General features: G+C 54.1%; 7 protein-coding genes across 7 annotated transcripts in view; 4 read left to right on the forward strand and 3 right to left on the reverse strand.

The window, feature by feature from the left end:
• Positions 1-269: 269 nt before the first annotated feature.
• SNOG_08506 (hypothetical protein) lies at positions 270-6,129 on the reverse strand (the record flags this gene model as incomplete). Its single annotated transcript, XM_001798765.1, has 4 exons — positions 270-326; positions 376-2,775; positions 3,015-5,473; positions 5,523-6,129. 4 exons carry the CDS (start codon positions 6,127-6,129, stop codon positions 270-272), a joined length of 5,523 nt encoding a protein of 1,840 aa, XP_001798817.1.
• Positions 6,130-7,633: 1,504 nt separating this feature from the next.
• Positions 7,634-11,090, forward strand: SNOG_08507 (hypothetical protein; the record flags this gene model as incomplete). The annotated part of the gene is made up of 2 exons (XM_001798766.1): positions 7,634-7,856; positions 7,912-11,090. The coding sequence occupies 2 exons, from the start codon at positions 7,634-7,636 to the stop codon at positions 11,088-11,090; spliced, it is 3,402 nt and encodes a 1,133-aa protein (XP_001798818.1).
• Positions 11,091-11,343: 253 nt separating this feature from the next.
• Positions 11,344-11,513, forward strand: SNOG_08508 (hypothetical protein; the record flags this gene model as incomplete). Its single annotated transcript, XM_001798767.1, has 2 exons — positions 11,344-11,429; positions 11,483-11,513. 2 exons carry the CDS (start codon positions 11,344-11,346, stop codon positions 11,511-11,513), a joined length of 117 nt encoding a protein of 38 aa, XP_001798819.1.
• A 318-nt stretch (positions 11,514-11,831) lies between these two features.
• SNOG_08509 (hypothetical protein) lies at positions 11,832-12,374 on the reverse strand (the record flags this gene model as incomplete). Its single annotated transcript, XM_001798768.1, has 1 exon — positions 11,832-12,374. The coding sequence occupies one exon, from the start codon at positions 12,372-12,374 to the stop codon at positions 11,832-11,834; it is 543 nt and encodes a 180-aa protein (XP_001798820.1).
• Positions 12,375-12,526: 152 nt separating this feature from the next.
• SNOG_08510 (hypothetical protein) lies at positions 12,527-14,960 on the forward strand (the record flags this gene model as incomplete). The annotated part of the gene is made up of 2 exons (XM_001798769.1): positions 12,527-12,563; positions 12,613-14,960. The coding sequence occupies 2 exons, from the start codon at positions 12,527-12,529 to the stop codon at positions 14,958-14,960; spliced, it is 2,385 nt and encodes a 794-aa protein (XP_001798821.1).
• Positions 14,961-15,035: 75 nt separating this feature from the next.
• On the reverse strand, positions 15,036-16,547 carry SNOG_08511 (hypothetical protein; the record flags this gene model as incomplete). The annotated part of the gene is made up of 4 exons (XM_001798770.1): positions 15,036-15,495; positions 15,544-16,077; positions 16,125-16,214; positions 16,280-16,547. 4 exons carry the CDS (start codon positions 16,545-16,547, stop codon positions 15,419-15,421), a joined length of 969 nt encoding a protein of 322 aa, XP_001798822.1. The 3' UTR covers positions 15,036-15,418.
• Positions 16,548-17,026: 479 nt separating this feature from the next.
• The window catches only part of SNOG_08512 (hypothetical protein), a gene marked incomplete at both ends in the record, with an annotated part of 2,881 nt that continues 1,940 nt past the window's right edge, over positions 17,027-17,967 (forward strand). Inside the window, 2 exons of the mRNA XM_001798771.1 lie at positions 17,027-17,131; positions 17,187-17,916. Coding sequence (XP_001798823.1) covers positions 17,027-17,131; positions 17,187-17,916 — 835 coding nt within the window. The remainder of the gene's footprint in view (positions 17,132-17,186; positions 17,917-17,967) is intronic.

Genomic DNA, 17,967 nt, shown 5'->3' on the forward strand with positions numbered 1-17,967 from the left:
CCATGAAATGCAGAAATTTTATTACATCATACATGTACCCAATACATAACGAACCACCAAATCTGGTGGAACGATGGAAGACCACGGAGCCAGTGGTTTTAGGACGCCGAGTCTAATGCGTTTTCTAAATGCTAAGAGAGAGAATTGGTATATAAACGAATGCTTGAAAGTGAAACGCCAGATTTAAAAAGGTTGTTAGTGTGCTTTTGTGTGGATTTATGTTTCCCGAACGCCGAAATCCAAAATCGAGGGAATGTACATGAGAAGGTCTACGGGGCCATGACCATCGCGAGCAAAGCCATGCGGGTGTACAATCCGTATTGCATCTGTAGCATGTTAGTAATGTTGCGTATATATTGTAGATTTGAGACTCACCTGTCTGAAGTATGCTGCCCTGGGGTCAAAGTCCACCTCCTCGTGAATCTCATTATTCCTTGGCAGAGGGTGCATGACGATCATATTCGTCTTTGCTCCCTTGAGAACCTTGTTGTCAATGACAAATGCGTCCTTGACCTTCTCGTAGCTTGCGGGGTCGGGGAAGCGCTCCTTCTGCACACGTGTGCAGTAGAGAACGTCCGACGAGGCGACGATGTCGGCGGTGAGCTCGTTGGAGATCTTGTTAAGCTGGCCGCGAGACTTGAGCCCATCCTTCACTCCTTCGGGCATGCCGAGCGAGTCAGGAGATACAAGGTTGACGGTGACGTCGTAATGGGAGAGCAACTCGCAGAGGGAGTGCACGGTGCGGCCGTACTTGAGATCACCAACGAAGGTGATGTTCAAGCCGTTGACGGTACCCAACTCCTCACGCATGGTAAAGATGTCGAGCAGAGCCTGTGTTGGGTGCTCGCGGCTACCATTACCAGCGTTGATGACTGGAACTCCCGAGAACTTGGCTGCAATGTCGATCGACTCCTCAGCCGGGTGACGGAGAACGATGGCATCACCGTAGCATGCAAGAGTGCGGATGGTATCGGCGATAGACTCGCCCTTCTGAGTGGAGGAGACCGACTCGTTGATGACGATGACCTCACCGCCAAGGCGCTTCATGGCAGCGTCAAAGGAAGCTGAAGTCCTGGTAGAGGGCTCGCAGAACACAGTGCACAAGACGCGACCCTTGAGGATGTCGAGGCATCCCTGCCTCTGTGCGCCGAGACGCATCTCCTGGGCAATGGTGAAGAGCAAGTGAAGGTCAGCACGGGAGAACTGCTTCACTGACGTAATGTGCTTCCTCTTGAACGGAGACTTCGCAAGAAGTTGCGTCAAGGACAGTGAGCCGTTGAGCCTGGCTAGCTCCATGTTGGATTGCTCATGCTCTCCAAGAGGCGGGAAGAACTCCTGGAAGTCAACTTTAGAGACCTCAAGATCGTAGTGGCGTGCAATGGCCTCGATCAAGAGCTTGGCGTTCTTGACGTTGGTGACAAGGGGTGTCTGGTAGTCGACCGCCATACGGCGAGTGCGGTATCCTCGAGACATGTAGTTGGCTGGTCGTCGGTAGCGGTTGCTCGATGGCAGGTTGATGTACAGGTCGATGAGATTGTTCGCCAAATGCTGAGTCAAGGAGTACTCTGCTTTCTGCTCGTCGTAGTCACCTTCTGGAAGTACCTCTAAGAACTTGACGGGAAGACCATGTTCCTGGAGGTAGTCTGCAGTACCAGCCGTGGCAAAAAGATTGTAGCCCATCTTGTGCAGACGCTCGATGGATGGCAGCATCTCCAGCTTATCCTTGAATGAACCGATGGAGAGAAGAATGTTCTTCTTAGGGAGCCTAAAGCCGGTGGCAATGAGGCCCTTGATGTAGGCCTCGTACTTTGTGCGTCCAAAGCAGGCTACCTCTCCAGTCGAAGCCATCTCCACACCAAGCACAGGATCTGCGCCAGATAGTCGGGAGAACGAGAACTGTGGTACCTTGACGCCGACATACTCGGGAGGGATGTTGACAGGAGGGTACGGCACAAGAGGCAGGCCGGCCATAGCTTTCGTAGCCATCTCGATGAGATCAACACCCATGACCTTCGAGACGAAGGGAGTGGAGCGGGAAGCGCGGACGTTGCATTCAATGACCTTGATCTCGTTGTCTTTGGCGATGAACTGGATATTGTATGGTCCAGTTATGTTAAGTGCTTGTCCGATCTTTCTCGTAGCGTCTTCGATCTGTCTGATGGTGTCTTCGTCCAAGTCCTGAGGTGGTAGGATGAGGGTAGCATCACCCGAGTGAACACCAGCATTCTCTACGTGCTCAGAGATGAAGTGGCCGATCATGGTACCGTTTCGGGCAACAGCATCCATCTCAATCTCCTTGGCGTTCTCAATGTACTTCGTGATGACTACGGGGTGGTCCTTGGAAACATCGGCTGCCTGGTTCAGGTAGTTCGCCAAATCGTGCTCCGAGTACACTGTGTTCATCGCAGCTCCAGAAAGCACGTACGATGGACGCACCAAGACTGGGTAGGAAACCTTGCTGCAGAACTCCCTGGCCTCGTCGATGCTTGTGAGCTCCTTCCAGGCAGGTTGGTCAACCGAGATGCGGTCCAGCATACGTGAGAATTTGTAGCGGTTCTCTGCAGTGTCAATCATCTCGGGTGATGTACCCAAGATCTTGACATTCATGCGGTGGAGTGGCAGGGCAATGTTGTTGGGAGACTGCCCGCCTACAGAGATGACAACACCGCCGGAGTTCTCCAGAGTGTAGATGTCCAGGATAGTCTCGAGCGAGATGTTCTCGAAATACAAGCGATCCGCTTCGTCATAGTCCGTTGAAACGGTCTCAGGATTGTACTAAAGATCAAAGGTCAGCAGATGCAAGTAGAGAATTGTTGGTGCAAAATCTGAGAGGGCTAAACAGTTGACCCAAAACTATAGCCTGGAGGTACACGAAGACCATTCAGACATAGCGCCGGCAAGGCCAACGGTCGTTTTCTCGCAAAGGCGTGCAAAGAGGATCACTCGGGGGACTTACGTTGACCATAACAGTTTTGAATCTGGTAAGAGTCAGTAGGTGTCTCGATAATAGGTAGTATGCTGGAATCGACGTACCCATTCTCACGAAGCGTGCGGATAGCACGAACGGAGCACCAGTCGAACTCCACGGACGAACCAATACGGTACACACCAGAGCCCAGAACCATGATACCATTGTCATCGAAGCTCACGTCGTGTTCCGTGCCGTTGTACGTGAGGTACAAGTAGTTGGTCATAGCAGGGAACTCGGCAGCCACAGTATCGATTTGTTTAACAACTGGGAAGATGCCGGCATCGATACGTACACGACGCACAGCCAGTTCGTTGGTGTCCCAGAACTTGGCAAGTTGGCGGTCAGAGAAACCAAGCTCCTTCGCTCGCTTCATCAACGGCAGGGTGATGCTTGCTGTGTTGTAGCTTGACATGTCCTTCTCGAAGTTGCTCAGGCCCTTGAGACGGCTAAGGAACCACTTGTCGATCTGGGTCATTTCCCAGATCTTGTCGACCGTGTAACCGCTCTTCATCGCATTGGCGATGGCAAACAGACGCTGGTCGGATGGTGTCTGAAGCTCCTGATCGATTCCCATCAACGCAGCAGTCTCGTTGAAACCGAGGTTGTTGGGGTCAACCTCTCGGATGGCCTTCTGGATCGCTTCCTCAAAGGTTCTGCCAATACTCATGACTTCACCGACACTCTTCATAGACGATCCAAGCAGTGTCGATACACGAGTGAACTTCTTCAAGTCCCATCTGGGGATCTTGACAACAACGTAGTCGAGCGATGGCTCGAAACAAGCGCAGGTCACCTTGGTGACCGAGTTGGAGATCTCGTTCAGCGGGATGTTGAGACCAAGCTTGGCAGCAACGAAGGCAAGAGGATAACCAGTGGCCTTGGAGGCCAAAGCCGAGGAACGTGACAGACGAGCGTTAACCTCGATGATGCAGTATTCGCGGGAGAATGGGTTCAGAGCGTATTGGATGTTGCATTCTCCGACCACACCAAGGTGGCGGATGACGTTGACGGCTGTGGTGCGTAGCATGTTGTAGTCTTCGTCGGAAAGAGTTTGCGATGGCGCGACAACAATGGAGTCTCCAGTATGAATACCGAGAGGGTCGAAGTTCTCCATGTTACATACGGTGATACAGTTGTCGCGAGAGTCACGAACAACTTCATATTCGATCTCTTTCCATCCCTTCATACTGCGCTCGATGAGCACTTGCGGGCTGGCAGCGAAAGCCTTGTTGCAAAGATCGAGCAGCTCTGCGTCGTTGTTGGCGAAACCACTTCCGAGCCCTCCAAGAGCGTATGCAGCTCGGACGATAACTGGGTAGCCAATGTCTTTGACACAGCGCATGGCTTCTTCGACGTTGTTGGCAGATGCCGACTTGGCACACTTCTCGCCGATGGACTCCATGCTGCGGGCAAATAGCTCGCGGTCCTCTGTAGTGATAATTGTGTCGATTGGGGTACCGAGCACCTTGACGCCAAGGCCTTCAAACTCGTCCTTGAGCTGGATACCAACTTGAAGAGCCGTCTGGCCACCGAATGTGACGTAGATGCCATCTGGTCGCTCTTTCTGGATGACCTTGCGTACAAAGTCGGCGTTTACGGGGAGGAAGTAGACCTTGTCGGCAAGACCCTTGGAGGTCTGGATTGTGGCGATATTGGGGTTGATCAGAATAGTGTAAATGCCTTCTTCCTTCAGAGCCTTGATGGCCTGGCTACCAGAGTAGTCAAACTCTCCAGCCTGGCCGATACTCAGACCTCCACTGCCAAGCACGAGGACTTTCTTCACATCCACTCGTGGTGCGGCCTTCTTGTTCTCCTCGAAGGTGCCGCCCGGGAACTCGACTGGCTTTGACATGATTTCGTTTGACTCCAAGTTCTTCTGGATGGTGCTGATGAAGACATCGAAGAGGTATTCGGTGTCGCGAGGCCCTGGAGTGTGCTCTGGGTGGAATTGGACACTGAAGTAGGGCCTGCTTACGTGGCGGATACCTTCGTTGCTGCCATCGTTGGCGTTGACGAAGAGCTCCTCCCAGCCATGGGGAAGTGTCTTTGAGTCCACTGCATAACCGTGATTCTGCGAGGTGATGTGACACTTTCCTGTGAGCAGACTGGTGCAAGGAATGTTTGCGCCACGGTTACCGAACTTCATCTTGAGTGTGTCGGCGCCAGCGGCTCTTGCAAGAAGTTGGTGACCCAAGCAAATACCGAATATGGGAGTCCTGGCCTCATCCATGGCAGCCTTGATGTGCTTGACTGTGCTCTCCATCATGGCGGGGTTACCAGGACCGTTCGAGATGAACAGTCCATCATACTCCTTGCCAGCGAGCTGAGGAAAATCGTAGTCCCATGGCACCTGCAGGACTTCGACACCTCTCCGGACCAAGCATCTCAGCTGGTTGTATTTGAGACCAACGTCGACTGTGACAACGCGTACTGGGCGGCCGGAGGGGTGTTTGAGGGCAGTGGATGGGTCTGGGGACCAGAGCTTAGGCTCTTCGATGGACACTATGTGACTGTCAGAAGAAGTCATACTGCGGGATGAACATGGAATTACCTTCAGCTACGAGGTTCTTGGCATTGGGGTCTGACCATTCGAGTTGCTCGAAGCTGGCTTTCCAGTCCTCGACTTCACCGTCAACCAGGGCCGCAGTGTCGACAGCACCGTTGGTGAGCGCAGTAGAGCTGGGGGCTGCTGAGGTTCTTTGGAGCAGTCTGCCGAGCATGCTACCTTCCTCTCGGATGCGCTTCGTCAGTGCTCGCGTATCCACACCAGTGATGGCGGGTACACCTTGCTCCTTCAGCCATGCGCCCAGCGAAGAGGTGGCCAAGTGGTGCGAGTATTCCTCTCCCGCGTAGGTCGCAACTACGAGACCTGCGATGTGGATCTCCTTGGACTCGAAGTGCGCCGGGACATCCTTCAGCAGGCTGTCCATCTCTTCTCGCGAGGGCACACCATAGTTGCCCACTAGAGGGAATGTGATGACCAGAATTTGGCCACGGTATGAAGGGTCTGTGACAGACTCGGGGTAGCCCACCATACCAGTTTGAAAGACCAACTCTCCAGCAATGCTCTTGTCAGCACCGAAGCTCTGTCCAAAGCAGACATGGCCATCTTGGAGCTCGAGAGCCATGTTCTGGCTTTCGTCTGCGCGAGGCGCCATAATGAGAGGTATGAGAGACAGCTCGAGGGCTAATGGACCCTTCAAAAGCGAGACTGCCAGACAATTGCGTGTGCAAAGAGAAGTTGGGGAGGAAAAAAGATTCAAAGTTTCTGTCGTCACAAAACTTTTGCTCAAGCTCGTTCCGGTTGGCGGGGTCTAATCGATAGCGCCCCACCATTCAGTGAACATTATTTCTGGTCCCTCCGGTATCATGCCGAGACCTGCACGCAACCAGCATCACTGGCTGCGAACGTGTATTACCAGTGTCGAGGTTTACCATTTCTCAGGTCTTCGCCACTCTTGGGGGCTCAGCGTAGTGGTGCTCTCACATGTCAACATGCCCAGCTTGTCACGCCAGCTGGTCAGACGCTGATGCAAGCTATTGACCCTTACCTCAGATGTTGGCCTTTTTTCTCGCTTGGACAAGATGCGGTGTGCGGGTCGCCAAAGCTGCGAATCACGATTGCTTTGGTTGCAGAAGATCGGCGACGCGTCCAACGGTACATGCAGGACGTCATTGCCAATCGATTGCTTCCAAAGACGCGTCGATACACGACTCGAGCGCGTTCTGTAGCACAGGAACCATTCTTGTGAGTTCGTGAAGGATGGGATGAGGTGCGTCTGGGCCAGCCGAACTCGGACGCTGAGACTGGACGTCACGTGAATCACGGTAGAAATGTCCGGTTCGGGGTGGACTGTCCGCGAGTGAAGATCGCATCGCAGAGTCGGACACGCAGATCGCGCTGCGACAAATACCTCAACAACGACATGGAGGTCAGAAGCCGTATACGGACTCTGGTATCTGGCTTCGGCCCATGACAAATGAGATGAAAGCATATCAGAGGGCTTTTCTTCCCGAACGCAGGGCGGCTACACCCTCGCAGACGCGGGGTGAAGGCAGATCGGGAGATCGGTTGCGAGATTTACCACTTCGTGCTAGGAGGACTTGGTGGTACGGACTGGGGGTCGTGGAGATGAGGGAAATTTCACATCGAGGCGCAGCTAGCTCAGATCTATAGTCTTGTGAGTTGAAGACTCTGTTCACTACACGCTGTAGAAGTCAATCGAGCTACGTCGAGCTATCTCGTCAAGAACGGGCCGACGCCAATCGCGTCTGCAAAGTCAGAACGGGAGCACGTCATGAGTATTTAAAGGTGAGGCTGCCTTGGTGTGGGGAGCGTCAACTAGCATGTGAAGGATGCAGCTCGCGTGTGCAGGCCAATCAAGTCCAGATGCGGTCCACGCTTTAGTCTCACACCCATCCTGGAGCTGCCCTGCGCGATAACGAATTCATCATCTGATCGCAAAAGAGCGGCCTGGTCGCACGAAGCGGTGTGAGGTCTAGCATGATGAAGGAAAGCGCCACATTCACGATCCTTTCTCTTGGGGGCCCGCCCTAGTCATGAAACCCCATGTTTAATTTCACTAACCTCTACTGATTCCCTCCACCTCCCGCAACCACGACGGACGGACAGCCTTCTTCTCAACTCCAAGGATAAGTCCCATGTTCGCCTCACTGCTGCGATCGAAGAAAAGCCACCCTTCGGAAACCACGCCTCTCCTTGCGGCCCTCAATCGGTACCGCAACCGCCAACATGGCGGCGACGAGGCTCAGGAGGACGACCCCGAGGATATAGCGCAGTATGAGGGCGAGGAAGAGGACGAAGAGGATGAAGACCGGCAGCGGGATGGGCCGCTGCTTCCCGTCTTCTCCTCAACTTTCCTGGGTATGTCCTTTCCTCCCAAGTATGCTTTGTTTACTCGGCTAACAAATGTCCTCAGATCGCATACCAATCTACAACACGACCCACGCCATCCGCATATTACTTGTCCAGCGATGCGAAACGACTCTTTCATGGGACCAATTGCGCTCCCCCCAGGTTTCGCAGTTCCTGGTCAAGCCCATCCAGCAGCAGATCCGCTCCGACCATTTCTCGCGCGGGACCCTATACTGCCTCCTTGCGAATTGCTTGCAGTTCAGGAAAGAGAGTGAGGAAAACCCCGGCAACATGGGAGTCAGCAAGACGCGAGCGCTTATATGCGAGCTACTGGCGATGAGGCTACTCAAGGAGTTCTCCACGCGAGAGTTGATCGATGCGCTCTCCTACGACTTCGACCCCTTACAAGGCCTACAGATGCCCACGGGTGGCGCCCAGATACCAGGTGGAATGAATTGGTCACGACAAGCGCCCCGCTCTGCACGCATATCGGCTCTGGAAATTGCCATTCGCGCCCAAGCGAAGAAGTTGCTCGCACACCCACTGGTGGTGCGCCAACTCGAGGCCATCTGGGCGGGGACCATTGTCTTCCACTCGGCTGCCGACAACCTGCATCGCAAGCCCGATAGTTCGCATCGCCGTAGCCCCCACAGTTCAGAGGACATCTCGCCTGGAAGAGGCCCGTCTCGCCGTACACCCCCGAGCAAGCAGGATGATCATCAAGCGCCAACTGCCGCGCTGCTGAGACGAACCGTGACCCTCTACGACCCCCATGAAGCCTCGCTTTTCAAACTATCGCGTTTACGTGTACCCCGATACCGCAACCTGTTCTCCACGCTATCCTTCGGTATCATGCTTGGATTATTTTTGGCGGTGCTTACGGAGAAGTCGGATGACATCACGGCGCTAGAAGTCCTGTTCTGGTTCTGGAGCGCCGGATACATGCTGGACGAGATTGTCGGTTTCTCTGAGCAAGGCTTCGGCCTCTACATTATGAGTGTTTGGAACGCTTTTGATCTGGGCATTCTCCTAATGTTCATGGCATATTACATCCTGCGCCTGTATGGCATTTTGATGCCCGATGTCGATCAACCCCGAGTCGCTGCTATGGCCTACGATGTTCTTGGCTCCACGGCCGTTCTGCTCTTTCCCCGCCTCTTCTCGGCTCTAGATCACTACCGATACTTCTCACAACTGCTCATCGCTTTCAAGATGATGGCTATGGATCTGGTTGCGATTCTTGTCCTGATCGTTATCAGCTGTAGCGGCTTCTTCGTCGCATTCAGTTTAGCCTTCAAGCGCGACCTGGGAGCTTCTGATGCTGCGTATGCCATTTTCCAGCTTGTCATGGGCTTCACGCCCGCAGCCTGGGATCTTTGGGGCGAGATGAATATCCTCGGGCGGGCTCTGCTTGCTTTGTTCCTCTTCATCTGTCACTTCTTGATTGTGACTATCCTGGTTACTGTGTTGACGAATTCGTTCATGGCAGTCGTCAAGAACGCAGACGAGGAGCATCAATTCCTCTTTGCAGTCAACACGATATCCATGGTCAAGTCAGACGCGCTCTTCTCCTACATTCCTCCGACGAACATCATTGGATGGCTACTTATTCCGCTCAAATTTCTGATGCCTTTCAAGAAGTTTCTGCGTATGAACCGGTCGGTGATCAAGCTTACTCATATCCCGATCCTGTTTACGATATTCGTCTACGAACGCCTGCTCCTGTCGCACCTCTCGTACGGTCCGACAGATTTGGTAGAACAGCGCGGTAGACAGGCGGACCCGGTCCCAGCGTTCAGTATCCGTGGCCCCGTGGATCTTTTCAGCCCTCGCTTGCGTGAGCCGTCAGTCACAACTTTCTACAAGGATCGGGCCCTTGAAGAAGTCTTTCGCCGGCCCTATCGTGATTCTAGCATCCAAGCACCGCAATATCCTCAGGGCAGAAGGAAGTCGAGTAACGTGGTATCTGATTGGATGAGGAAAATGGCAAATGACGATGAGCAACAACCTCCTCAAGAAGATACTCGTTCCGTGCTTGATAGGCTGGAGAGTCGTAAAAGCAGCAGGCCATATCTGAGGCGCTCAAACACGGCGGCACAGCCTAAGCGAAGGCACCCGCTCGCTTCGACGCGTACAATTATGTCGGATCCTGATGAGGCAGTAAATGCTTTCACACTACCGATCGCAGAAGAGGAAGAACCAAGTGAGGTTCCGCAGCAGACTGACGCGGACGGTGATGACGAAGACAATGATGCCGAGGATGATGGCGCAAGCTCAGCTCAGATAACACCGCGTATAGCTCAAGGCCCTGCTAAGGAAAATCAACGGCCCAAGACAGGATATCATTCTTCAGATGAGGAGGAGTTCTTCCGTACGCCCATGACTATGCTGCCTAGGTCCCAAGCACGCACTCCGGCCAGGACTGCATCGCGGAAGTCTTCCGTTGGACAGGCTGTGGTTCCCGGGGCAGCTCAGAGGAGTCAAAACACATCTGAATCGAGCTATCTGGGGGCACAAGGCTCTCCTAGCAAAAAGCTTGCGCGTAAGAAGCCTGCGCACAACCGTAACATCTCAACTAGTACAGTGCTTTTCAGTCCCACGAAGGATGCGATGCAACTGGCACGGTCAATGTCACCCGAGCGTCGCCCCAAGACCAGCACCCGCAGCGGAACCGCAACCCCTGGCCGTATGGACGGTTCAACTCTAGCTGGAGCCCGAACTCCGAAGCTGCCAGCGGCCATGGGTCCACCCTCTCGTCCTCGCGCCATCATTCCCCCTCGCGGATCTGGTCGTAACACGCCCAACATCGCCAACTTCCTATCCCTCGCCAACCGCAACCGCGAGCCCTCCTTCAACGCTGTAGCTCTTGACCTCGCCTCAGACATCGGCGACAACAACCTCAACCCCAACTTCGCCAACCTCAACGCCCTCCCTGCATCCTTCACCACGCAGTTCGAACTCGCTGCGCGCATGAAGGCGGCGCGTGGGCGCAAGAATAGCGATACTGAGTCTGACTCGAATCGCATGAGTCGTATTATGCTGGCGAGGATGACGACACTTGAAGAAGGATTCCGCGATATGTTGCAAGAGGTCAAGGGCCTGAAGCAGGGCGAGAGCCAAGTTGGAAGCCGTGGGACGCACACGCCGCCGGGTGAGGCGAGCAAGAAGAAGGGCAAGGGGAAGAAGAAGATTGGGGTGGCGAAGAAGGACTTTGCAGAGGATCGTATGGGATCGAGTTTATGAGATGACTGGGTAGGATGGGACTGGTACAGGTAGACTTGGTGGGCATGGGTGAAAACAACGGTGGTGTTTTGATAGTTTCTTGCATCGTTTACGGGCGTTGGATTTTGGACATGTATTTTGCTTGTTTAGCAGCATAGCATTTCCGCTAGCGTTTTGGCATTTTGTAGCATCATCTGTTTTTCTGCCTCAAGCATAGCATGGCCGTAATTTCTAGTACGAATGAAGGAAAAATATACTTCTAAAATACTTCAAAATGCTCGAAATTGAGTACGATCAAGGCGAGGCTACTCTCGTGGACGTACATGGCATTGAAGAGAATATTTTCATGATTGATCGAAGGTACGACGTGCAAGTGTTATTTTCAACATAAGCTACCTGTCTTACTGCAACAGGTCAATAACGTGTCTCCACCTACTCGTCTAGATAGGCAGCATATGAGATATCAACGCGGCGACATATAAGTCCTTTCTCGAAACTCCAAATTAATATCAATTCCAATCATCATCATAGCAAGGCAGACACAACCCGATCCCAGCACCATCCTACCCAAATCCCCTCTCCTTTCCTCCCACATCAAACATATCGCTCAAATTCACTGCCCTTCCACTCTCACTCAACTATCAGCCTCTCCCTCTCCTGTGCCCATGCAACATACTCACATATCACCAAATGCGCGCCGCCAATCGTCTGCGGCGCAATCTCCGGTAATTGGAACATGGTAAGTTCTTCACACAGCTCGTACTATAAACTCCACAGCCGCATCTTCATCCAGCCAAAATATCGGATCGGCTCGCGGCGCTTCACTGTCAGATCAGGGGCGTCAAAGTCGGATTGCACGTATTTTATGTGGGCGTCGTACTTTATGGGCTGGTTGAGTTCTCCTGAAAGGACTTCTTCGTCGGCGAGAAGGAAGATGCGGCGCCAGGCTTTGTGTTTGTTTGGTGGTTCACTGCCAGTGCTGGACATGTATATTTCGCGTACTTGGTGGATATCTAAGCCGTTGAGAAGATTGGGATCAGAGCGGAAGTCTAATTTCACGAGAGAGAGCAGTTTTTGCACGATTTCGGAAGATGAATCAGCGTTGGCAATGGCATCGTGGAATGTCTGGGAAAGTTCGCGCTTTAGGGCTTCCCATGCTTCGTCTGATTGGGGGGTGTAGCATGTGCGGTAGATGGTGTAGCCGAGGGGTTGAAGAAATGAATCTTCGGACTCGGAGAGAAGCAGGTCTCGATCTTTGGGGAGGTGGTAGAGGTCGCTGAGAACGCTCGAGGCGAGGCCACTCATGTTCAGGCTAGAAAGGGTGGTGTACTAGTCAGGTGAATGGTAGTTCTATGGTAGCCAATCAGAGACTTGGTGTTGCACCCCGCCAAATGCCCCACGCGAGTTCGACCAAAAGTTCCGAACTGCATTGCGACACCTGTCAAGACTACGGAATTATGTCTTTACTGGACGGGTTGGCGCAGCTGCCAGCTGGTACATCCCCTGTAGCCTTCGGTAGCTTCAGATACTGACGATGGCTTAGAGTTGCTACTCATATGGCACGACCATCGCGTTCCAATCCTCTTCTCGGCCATTGCTTTAGCAGCAATTGTGCGCCTCGCGATATATGCACGCGGTCGCCGCGACAAGGTCTCCGCCTCACCTTTGCCTGGAACGCCAATCGAGAAGAAGAAGATTGAGCTCAGGCCAGAATGGCTACCGGAAAATACGACGTTCAACGCCTCGGCGCTGAATGTGGACGGCCATGCAGAGGATGACACAGGCGCAGTCGCGACCGTCGCAAAGATCAAGAAGGGGCCGAAGACTGTTAAAGGCAAAAAGACACCTAAGAAGACAGGAGTCCCAGCGCCTAGCTTCAACCACACGACAGACAAAATCCAGCCTGTGGTCTTCTTCCAGTCACTATCTGGCACCACCGAACGCTACGCTAAAGAATTCGCAAAGGTCCTCACCGAATGGACAACAGGCTGCGACCAGGCTTCGTCTTTCCTCGAACTGCAACTGCATGACATCTCCTACATCGAATATGACGACTTCTTCATCAGCCCGCCGAAAGTCGACGCCAACGTCAAACAATTCTACATCATTCTTCTCCCAACTTACAACATCGATACCGTACTGGACAACTTCCTCGAAAATCTTCAAGAGACGCACAACGACTTCAGGATAGACACGGCACCGCTGCGCTCATTGCTGGGATACTCTGTTTTTGGCTTTGGAGACAAGGAAGGATGGCCGACAGAAGAGGAGGGCTTTTGCAGTCAGTCGAGGGAGGTGGACAAGTGGATGGCAAGGCTCACGGGAAGAAAGAGGGCTTACCCACTGGGTATGGGTGACACGAAGACGGACGCAGCCGACCGACTACAAGAGTGGCGACTGGGCGTTCAAGAAGCACTTGTCGAGATTGCAGAAGGTCGTGGTTTGGGAGAGGGCGTTGTTGGAAGCGGAGATCCAGCTGAGAGTGACGAGGAGGAGGACATAGAAGACGGTACTGGGCAAAGCACCCGAGTTGACGAGATCGAGGAATTGGGCTCCATGGTCGACTCTTCATCAACCCCCATCCCAGTGGACTTCACAACCTACAAGTCAAAGTCGAAGCCCCTCGTAAAGTCCTCCGCCGCGCCCAAAGAAATGGTCCCCACAACCTCCCCAACCCACGCCGCCCTCACAAAACAAGGGTACTCAATAATCGGTTCCCATTCCGGCGTCAAAATCTGCCGCTGGACAAAATCCGCCCTCCGAGGCCGCGGCTCATGCTACAAATACTCCTTCTACGGCATCGCCTCGCACCTCTGCATGGAAGCCACGCCTTCCCTCTCCTGCTCCAACAAATGCGTCTTCTGCTGGCGCCACGGCACCAACCCCGTCGGCACAACCTGGCGCTGGATCACCGACGCCCCGGACCTCATCTTCGACGGCATCACCGCCGCGCACTACAAGAAGATCAAAATGATGAAAGGCGTGCCCGGCGTGCGCGCCGAGCGCTTCGCGGAAGCTATGCGCATCAGACACTGCGCGCTGAGTCTCGTCGGCGAACCCATCTTCTACCCGCACATCAACGAATTGCTGGAAATCATGCACTCCAATCGTATATCCACCTTCCTCGTCTGCAACGCCCAGCACCCCGCGCAACTCGCCTCGCTCGTGCCCGTCACGCAGTTATACGTCTCCATCGACGCATCCAACAAGGAATCACTCCGCAAAATCGACCGCCCGCTGCACAGAGACTTCTGGGAGCGATTCTGCGCGTGCCTGGATATCTTACGCAACCGCCGCTTCGAGCAGCGCACTGTCTTCCGCCTCACGCTCGTCAAGGGCTTCAACATGGCCGAGGAAGTGCGCGGGTATGCGGACCTCGTGGAGCGCGCGCTGCCGGGCTTCGTGGAAGTCAAGGGCGTGACGTACTGCGGCACTTCAGCTGCAGGCGATGCGGGCTTGACGATGCAGAACGTACCGTTTTACGAGGAAGTCGCCGAGTTTGTGACGGAGCTGGAAAAAGAACTCAGCAGCCGCGGCCTCACGTATGGTATTGGCGCGGAGCATGCGCATAGTTGTTGTGTGTTGTTGGCGGATAGGACGCGCTTTATGCCGAATGGAAAGTGGGCGACGAGAATCGACTTTGAGCGCTTTTTCGATCTGTATGAGGGTAAGGTGGAGGGGACGAGGGTCGAGGATGGGAAGGTGGTGGGCTGGAGGCCCGAGGATTATGTGGGTGATGAGACGCCGGAGTGGGCGCTTTGGGGGAATGGCGGGTTTGATCCGAGGGACCAGAGGGTGTATAGGAAGGGCAAGGGGCCGAAGAATGATGAAGAGGGTGACGGTGGGAAAGTGATTGAGATCAAGGCGAAGAATGAGGCTTTAGAGTTTTAGACAACGAGGTGAAATTGGAATTAAAGTATGCTTTACATCATGGCATGATTTTCACAAGGCGTGATGCTAATGTGGCGGGATCATAAGCGCTGTATTTCATCTATGAGCATGATTGCGTTGAATCATCCACGGGCATGTACAACTTCATATTGACCTGAGCTCGTCCGTGGCATGTTGATTACTCCAGACTCTGCATCACCGGGCTGGGATCTACCCTTGTCGGTGACTCTTTGACATGACAATCACGCCGTTCAATGTCATTAAGGCATTGATTCTAGAGTCGGTAGTCTAGGCCAACAATGTTCCACGCAAGCCATGGCAGAGCACAAACGTATGACCATCTACAAGAAGTAGTCCGGAGTCCTGCGCGAGACCATGGGTTCTCCAGCTCGCGGGCATGGGTCGAACTGCAAGCTGTATGGATGTTAGTTTAGTGTGCAATCAATGCAGATGAATACTTACAAGGTGTACTTGAGGTGCTCATCGATCTCCATAATGGCAGCTTGGTTACCGCATCGGTAGCAGTAGTTGGGTGCTGTGGATATTAGTGGATGTAACAATCGTGGATGAACATGAAACTCACCTGAGAAGATGGTCACAACGTTCCTGTCTTGCGACCAGTTGTAGCCCTCCATAACCAGCTGGTGGGCTCTTGCAACAAGGGTAAGACCATTGTTATGGTTGAACGCCTCGGAAATATCCTGGCCGAATGTGTAACCCGCGCCACGAGGAGATATTCCCCAGCCGCAGCGGTCATCTGGGTCGGACCATAGCAAGTCACACATGGGTCCCTCATGCGGCACTTCTTGAATGCGATCGAGCGCCCTAATATTATCAAGCGTGTCGATGCTGGGCGACAGACCACCGTGTAAACAGAAGATCTGGTTGTCAATGAGGGCGGTAAGCGGGAGGTAGTCGAAGAGGTCGGTGAAGTACTTCCAGACGTTTGCGTTGCCGTACTTTCGGAGGCACTCGTCGTAGAAGCCGTAGACTTGGGTGATCTGGCGGGACTCGTGGTTGCCGCGAAGGATTGTGATGCGCCCGGGGTATCGAATCTTGAGCGCGACAAGGAGGGTGACGGTCTCGACGGAGAAGTATCCTCGGTCAACGTAGTCGCCTGTAGGGGTTAGTCGATGCTAGCGTGGGCAGAGATGGACTGCGCACCCATGAAGAGGTAGTTTGTGTCCGGGTTCGGTCCACCAATCTTGAATAGCTCCATCAGGTCGTGAAACTGTCCGTGTATGTCTCCGCAAACTGTGACGGGGCATTTCTGGGGAATTGTCAGTGGGCATGTGACGTCGGTTTGTTGTTGTACATACCACTGGCTGCACATTCGACTCCTCCTGCAATACTTCGCGAGCCTACAAACAATCTCGTCAGTATGTCATATGGGGGACAATGGATTGGAGAGCGCAGGCCACACACCTTCTCGCAAAGCCTCTGTACGTCACTCTCTGCCAACTGCTTGCAACCCATGAGGCTCTCGATCCAGCCGTCCAGGGTGGGAATGGTCGCGGGCTCAGTCGTAGGAATGGAAGACATCTGCATAGGCTCGGGCATCTTGACGTCCTCCATGTTGGTATCCATGGTTGCGGGGTGGTGACGGGTGGTGGGGTGGTCGCTTGTTGTGATGGACAGCGGTCGAGGGGTTCGTTCTCGCCCTCTAACTCAAACTTGGCGAATGACGTGCCAGTGTGCGAGCGAGCGAGGATTCGGGGGCTGGCAGTGAAAGGGGGGAAACAATGCAGTACACAGTGGGTATCTTGACGCTCGAGGGTATATCAGAGGCGGCGGCAGGGTTTAGCGCAAGAATGTATCGTGGAGGCCATCACGCCCACCCAATACGCCTTGGCGGCCAGCAGATTCGGAGAAAGGTAGGGCCGACTCTCACGTGATTTTTGTGTCGCTGGGGGGAAAGTGCATTGACCACCCGTTTGCGCCTACCCTGGTTCGCGTTCCCTTGGCAATCGCGCCCGGGTTGCGACTACCTTTTGTTCCATCGCAATTGCTTTCTCTCCAACACACCCCCACATTGGCAACTGCGTTTCCATGCGACAGTTTGCACAATGCCTCACACAACTCCCAACAAGAGACTCTTCGACTCTGCCTTCACCAGCAGTGCTCCTGGCATGCTAGTCAATGCCCACCGCGGCTTTGACGCTCACCTCCAGGTTGGTCGCATGCAGCTCTTTGGGCCGACTCGACTCAACTAACACGCGACTGCAGGCGCCTGCTAATGCCACACCTTTTACCCCGAGTGCGCTTCCTATTCCTGGCAGTTGGCCTCGAGAGGACCTTGCCGCAGACCTCGACGTCGCCGACCGCATTCATGCTGCCGCGCCTTCAGCTCTCTACACGATCGGCCGATGGGTTATCAGCGCAACGCTCGGCAATGCCTTGGCACTACCTGCGCGACTCTTTCGCCGCTTTGCGCGCAAGCAGCAGATTGTTGTTCAACCTGTCTTCCGCGAGGATGGCGCGTACAAGAAGCGCATCATCGATGCTGGTCCGGCAGATGAGCCCACCACTCCCACACGCGCTCCAGCACGCACAACATACATGAAGAAAGTCGGTCGTGGTCGTGGCCGCGCTCACGTCGTCACTGCGCCTTCTGCCTTCTCCTCAGGTTCGCCAGTCAAGGCACAGCCGCTCTCACAGCCAGACACACCAGAGACACCGCAGTCAGCGCCCGACACATCAGACATCTGGACGACCGGCCCGACACCTATACAGGCATCAGTCCAGGCTCCTGTTCAGGCTCCTGTACAGCGTCTTGCGCCTTTCAGGACGTTTGCGCCTTCTCAGCCAGAGGCACCGCGGCCAGCACCTGAGACACCAGACATCTGGATGACTGCCCCGACACCAGTAAAGGTCCCCGTACAGCGTCTTTGCGACTTGGCACCCAAGAATCCGCCCGGCTGGCCAGTGCCTACCCCCAGCCCGCCCAAGTCCGCCGGTAGCCCCTTCAGCACACGACACCACCATGGATTGCTGCTTTCAAGCTTTT

This window comes from Parastagonospora nodorum (assembly GCF_000146915.1).
Source record: "Parastagonospora nodorum SN15 chromosome Unknown scaffold_13, whole genome shotgun sequence".
NCBI lineage: Eukaryota > Fungi > Ascomycota > Dothideomycetes > Pleosporales > Phaeosphaeriaceae > Parastagonospora > Parastagonospora nodorum.